Raw genomic sequence first — 6000 nt, 5'->3', positions numbered from 1 at the left:
ATAATTTCTGCCAGAAAGGCCTCAGAAAAAATTGTGGTTTCCAGGCACTGCATAACAAAATAAATACGACCACACAAACTTTTGTCTTCATGCATTTCTTATGCGCTATACCGACATAAACACAGCGGTCTGCCACTAGTTGAGTGCAGCTTCCGCCCAGGGGCGCTAGCGGCGTCAAAACCGAAAACAAATTCGTGTCGGCTAGCACTCCTAGGCGGACGCGATACACAACAATTTACAGACCGTTGTGTTCACATCGGTATGGCGCATAGGAAATGCATGATAACGAAGGTTTGCGTAGTCGTATTTACTTTGTATTGCAGTGCTTGGTAACCACGATTTTTTCTGAGGCAGAAATTATGCACTCTGTGGTAGTGGAAGTCTGTCCGCCAAGTAGGTATCACTCCACGCGCGAAAATGTGACGGACCTTTTATAGCACCCATCCTGTACTTTGCATTTCGTTTTCATTAATTTTGTACCTGAAGAAACGTTGCACACCATCATAGCTCGGCGTTTCGGACCGCGGGGCTCACAATCACAATCATCTGATAAGGCGAGATGCGGGCTATGTGCTCACATGAAGGTTGACACGATGTAGCTTCGCACCTGATTATTATGGGTTATGGGCTGCACATATTAGCATGGGTTATTTTGCCAATATCTGGCACCAAGTATGATTTTATATGGCGAGTGCACCAATACGTGACATCCTCAGTCATGTGTCAATCTTCACTTGAGTTCGTAGGACATGGCTAAGTTGTGCCATATCAGAAGTTTGTGATCGTGAGTTTCAGGGCCTGAAATGCTGAGCTATGTTCATCACGTGAAAGCTAGTACCGTAAATAAATGTAGAAGATTTCAGTGTCTACTGTTTCATTACTGCTGTTTGACATCAAAGACCCAACTTCATCACCCACCCCCTTTTCTACTACATCTAGTAGGCACATCTTGTCAGAGGTGAACCTGGTTGGAATGGTTGGGTGAATCTCAGTGTGAAGCTTGGAGGCCCAGGTAGCTGAAGCTTCAGTCTGACATTTCACTGCAAGGCAGAAATACATAAGGTGTAAATGCTATGAAATGACACCAGCAGAACTTGCTATGAATAACAAAGTTTCAACAGCCACAGAAATATAACTCCAGTCTCTTCACGTGTGGTGGACATACACAACAGGAAATTTTTATGTACAGCACGTATCATCTGGGAAAAAGGCAATGCGGCTGGTGTACTGCAGATTGCAAATATTGTTATTGCTTCATAGGCATTCACTACGTGTAACATTTTGTTCCTGAACTGGGTAGACAGAACACGGTCACCGTGAGGTGTCAGAGTACAATGCCAGAATGAAAAGTGGGGTTAATTGAAGTGGCCCTGCAGCTACCCTCCCTTTAGATTAATGAAAAATTTAAAAAGGACATTTACATTCTTTCCACTGCAGACCCAAGAGTACATGGCTTGTGTATAGGGTTAAACAGTCATCACCATCATCTGAATCATTATCACTTCAGGTAAAACCAATTCAGCCACCGATACGAGCACTGGAGAATGCCAAGTACTGCACATTTAGCACGGGCATTCCACATCTTGTGTTACCTAAATTGCGGGAAGCCCTTTATGTGTGTGTATATATATATATATATATATATATATATATATATATATGGATCAGGGTGCATCACGTAATGTGTCGTTTGACCTTTGTAAAAAAATGTCTGAACAGAAAAATATGGGGTAAGCGGCTACCTTCCGACCATTCAATATGCCACCTACTAAAATTACTTTTGACTTGTTAACTTTTAACTGAAACAAATTGAATTTTTCGAATTGAAGTCAGAAATTTGCCTAGTCAATGTAATGTTTTTCTTGCTAAATCAGATAGGCTGTGGTTGAATTAGCCAAACCCACCACAAAATACGTTTCGTACTACAGTGGTTATGTACAGAAAAGTTGCCAGAAAATCACAGTTTAGTTGCGCATATTTCAGCTATGCACTGAGTCTGCCGCAGAACAGCACCGAGAGGGTTGTACCACTCTCCAACTGATAGAGAGAGAAGCTGAAAATAAGGGAAGGGTAGCGATAATGTATTTTGCTGCCGTCCACGGATATCACACGATATCGGATACCAAACACGAGAGGGGCGGGGATGTCAAAGCATGCAGGAAGTGTACTTGGTTCCGCTAAAGAGCAGTACCTTCCAACAGCATAGAAGAAAAAGTCAAAAGCACCAATTAACTTTCTTGCTTTAGTTGTTTATGCCTTCGCATCCAGCAATTAGAAGCCCATTTGTCTGCATATAGTCCCTTTCCTCCTTTTGTGCAGCTACTCTGTCAGGTGGAGAGTGGTATACCCCCTCAGGTACTGTTTTGCGGCTGACTGCTTTTCGTCGCTGACAAATGTGCAACTAAACTTCAATGCTCCTATGACTTTTTCTGGACACAACCTCCGTATATATATATATATATATATATATATATATTTCACCAGACAGTACCAGGTTGTAGTGTTTGGCATGCGAAAACTGTGCACAGTTCGACATTTTTTTCGTAGATCTACGATGTACAAGGGGACTGTGAAAGTGCATTTTTCTGATTTAGTGGCACTGGTGAGTGAGTTTGAGTGCTGAAATTGCCGAAGCACTATAGCCATGTGTCATAGCAATGCGTAATATCACATGGGTGTCTTTCACACTGTTGGGGCACGCAGTCATAGTTCTGCAGAAGCTTCAATGCTCTAACTCCTCCACCAATGCCACTTCCTCCTCAGCAATATTACGCATTTCTGGTGAGATAGCAGCATTTGGGTTAATAAAAAAAATCAACTACTGAAGACAGAAGAGTGGAACTTCTTAAATGCAGTATAGTGGTCCTACTAAACCAGAAAAAAAAGTGCCTTAACAGTTCTCTTGCATCTCGTAGCACCCAGCTTTAGTGGTGTACTTCAAAGGCACCTCTCAGCCCTTGTAAATGGTTCCCGAAAAGAAGGGAAAAAGTGACATGCATGAAATAGGCAGCGTAATTTCCGTAATTGAAATTGGCGATGATGAAGCCATGCAATTAGGACACTTGAGCTGGAATGACCCTTAGTAGATGCATCAGCCATACCTGTCAGTGAGGGACTCGCTTGTTATCTGCGTGGATGCCTGTCTTCCCTTTGTCCTCCGCTCTTTTGCATGTCTTAACCAGCTGACAATGGCACCCTTCACATCCAGCTTTGTCGATCCTTGAATTTTGCGATTTATTTTGATGGTTGCTGCAGTGTAAATGTGTAGGGATTACATTTATGAGACTTGACAAACCAATCACTACCAAAAAATTTACATCAGTTGCATTCTTTAGTCTGGTCAGATGAATTACGTGGGGTGTCTATCCTCACTGTATTATCCAGAGCAAGTAGTTAATAGAAAAACGCTACATAAACCTGGTTTTCACGAGGAGGTGAGAACTGCATATCAAACATGATTGACGTGACAGCTGCTTTCAATCAACACTGCAACATCTGCTGCTTGTCAGATGTCTATGTGTTTACAGCAGCAACATGATGATTACGTGACCAACAGAGGTTATGAATCACTGCTGAACATACAATGAACAGAGGTAGTGATGTCAATTTTTTAAAGGAAAGGTTCAATTAAGCCTATAGCAAAAACACACTATTCTAGAGGGTGTAAAAAAGGGAAGACAAGCTGGTGAACATGGTTCATATTCTAGTTCTATAGATGTTGACCCTGCTCATACACATGAGCACAAGAAACTGCTATGTTCCTATAGTCTGTCAAGCTTAAGGAAAAAAAAGCAGAAATATGCAACTCTGCAAGAACACTAACAAGTCAATTCAGTTTTATAGTTAGCTCATCAACCTGTATCAGTCTATCTTCAGTAGTATGACGGCATGGGGGCAGTAGTTTATCCAGAATTGCAACAATGGGAGGATAAATCACTGCAGGGCATGAAATTCAAGATTACAAGTCCATATGTTTGAGACCTCTAATCTTCAAGGTTGGCACAGTACAGGCTCATACTCCACCACCCCACACTAAGAACTTAGTACATGTGGATGAAGGGTGAGGAAAGTCACTGAAAAGGTTGCCAGCTGCAGGACTCTGACTCATTCCATTGTGTTAACCTATGCAGATTTTTTAAATGCATCACTGATTTATATGCTAGGTGATTCCACGTAGGACCAGGCAGGCTGGTCCAGATGTGGCCTCTGATTTTACTTGAAAAATTATACACTGTTGGCCAATATCTCCAGGTAACGAAGCCATTTGTTTCAGGCCTCTATGTGCATTCGTTGCCGAGAAAAGAAAAAAAATGAAGCGTGAAGCGAGGTGGGACTTGCTTGTATCACACTTTTTGTTTTTCCGAGCTTTGGCTACTCCTGGTGGAGACGCCACGCCTGGAAGAAACCTTTGTGATTTTGTTTCTTGTTTCATTACTGCTTTATGCATTTTACATAATATACTTACAATGTATGAGACCTAGAAGATTCAGCTTGGAAAAACTGCTTTTTTGACCACGGCCCTCCCAGTTGTACTTTTCTGCCACTTCATCTGTCATGAGGTAGTTTAGAATAGCACGGACTGCGGCATTGACATCTTTTCCGCCTAGTTCAGACAGCTCTTGAACCTGTGAAACAAGAACAGATAAAGTTCTCACATCTATAGGAAAGCAGATGTGATCCAAGTCCACAGCATGATGGTAGACCATGCTATTAATCATGATATGATGAAAATCAGTAATCGCACGCTCTTCAAATTAAAGTTATAAAAATTGACTGCCATTTACTGCAGCCGTATGTCAAAGACAACATATCGATCAAGCATCTCTGAGACACACGAATGCAGCACAGGAAGCACAAAAACTGTACGTAGCTAATGCTAATTCACTAAAAGTTCCATGTGCTACACACAGGAAGTAGAGAGAATACAGCACTAAAAGCCACGAGTGGAAGCTGTGAAAGCACCCCCAGTAGTGCGAATAAGGACTCTGTAACAGTTTTACATATTACATCCCCTAAATGTCACTGCACACAAAATCCACTACACACAATGAGTAAAGACGCAATATTGAACAGGAATTTTTCAGTGCAAGTAATTTACATTTTGTGCCAGACCCTACGCTGTGTAAGCGGTAACTGAGGATGGAAGCTGCATATGTCATGCAAAAGGACAAAACATTTAAGTACAAGGTTGTTGCGTTGCATCGATGTAAGGGAAGAGACAAACTCTTCTAGCCGCTCCTGTGATGAGAATGCAGATGTCACCATTGGTTTCGAGAGACTAGGTCCATGTCTGGTAGGGCCACTAAGCTGTGCAGCAATCGCATCCAAGGTTTCACTGTGCTCTTGCTGTCTAAGGCGCAAGATGTGGAGAAGACGTAACACTTGACGCTGGAAATCTAATGGTAGATTAGGGTTACCAACCTACTAGTCTAAACACAAATATGTGAACAGTAAGCAGCACTTGAGCTCTCTGGTCTTTTTTTTTTCTTGCTTTCTGTTTACCTGTATATTGATTAACACTGAACTCCGCCAACTAAAGCCATCCAACAAAATAATAAAGAGAGTCTAAACTATTATCAGAAAGACAATGCATATGCAAACTGGTCACATATAAAATTATATTATTATGTACCATGTGTAATAAAAAAACAAAGAGGGAACATCATGACAAAAATGCATGCACCCATTATACAGAGTGCCCACCGGAACTATAGAACTTTTAAAACTAAAAAAAATCACCTTTTCAGTTTTAACCAATTGCAATGTACTCTACGCCTAAAGGCCCACCTAATGATAGCTCAGGCAAGCTTCTGTGACGAAGTTTCATTAATTCACTTTTTAATTATCAATAGGGCCTGACTTTTTCGGGTTTTATTTTTGGCCAAATTCGGGGGGTAAATATCGGGCGATATTTTTCGTTTGAAAATTAGGGTGTATTCGGGTTAAATCCCGTTACGGCATATTCTGTCATCAGGAATTCGGGTGAATTCGGGTGATTTT

General features: G+C 41.5%; 1 protein-coding gene across 1 annotated transcript; it reads right to left on the bottom strand.

The window, feature by feature from the left end:
- Window positions 1–465: 465 nt before the first annotated feature.
- Window positions 466–5764, bottom strand: LOC135373170 (uncharacterized). Its single transcript, XM_064606415.1, has 3 exons — window positions 4466–5764; window positions 3102–3249; window positions 466–1040 (listed from the first exon to the last, which is right to left on the bottom strand). Exons 1-3 carry the CDS (start codon window positions 4716–4718, stop codon window positions 1025–1027), a joined length of 417 nt encoding a protein of 138 aa, XP_064462485.1. The 5' UTR covers window positions 4719–5764; the 3' UTR covers window positions 466–1024.
- Between the last annotated feature and the right edge of the window lie 236 nt (window positions 5765–6000).

This window comes from Ornithodoros turicata, unplaced genomic scaffold, assembly GCF_037126465.1.
Source record: "Ornithodoros turicata isolate Travis unplaced genomic scaffold, ASM3712646v1 Chromosome215, whole genome shotgun sequence".
NCBI lineage: Eukaryota > Metazoa > Arthropoda > Arachnida > Ixodida > Argasidae > Ornithodoros > Ornithodoros turicata.
Note: the sequence above shows the minus strand (reverse complement) of the source record. Positions and strands in the feature narration are given on the sequence as shown.

Excerpts from the sequence above, each read along its gene's own strand:
- LOC135373170 (XM_064606415.1), bottom strand. The coding sequence starts at position 4,718 with ATGATTAATAGCATGGTCTACCATCATGCTGTGGACTTGGATCACATC. Across the intron at positions 3,250-4,465 it reads TCTTCTAGGTCTCATACATT|CAACCATCAAAATAAATCGC; the intron begins GTAAGTATATTA and ends TTTACACTGCAG.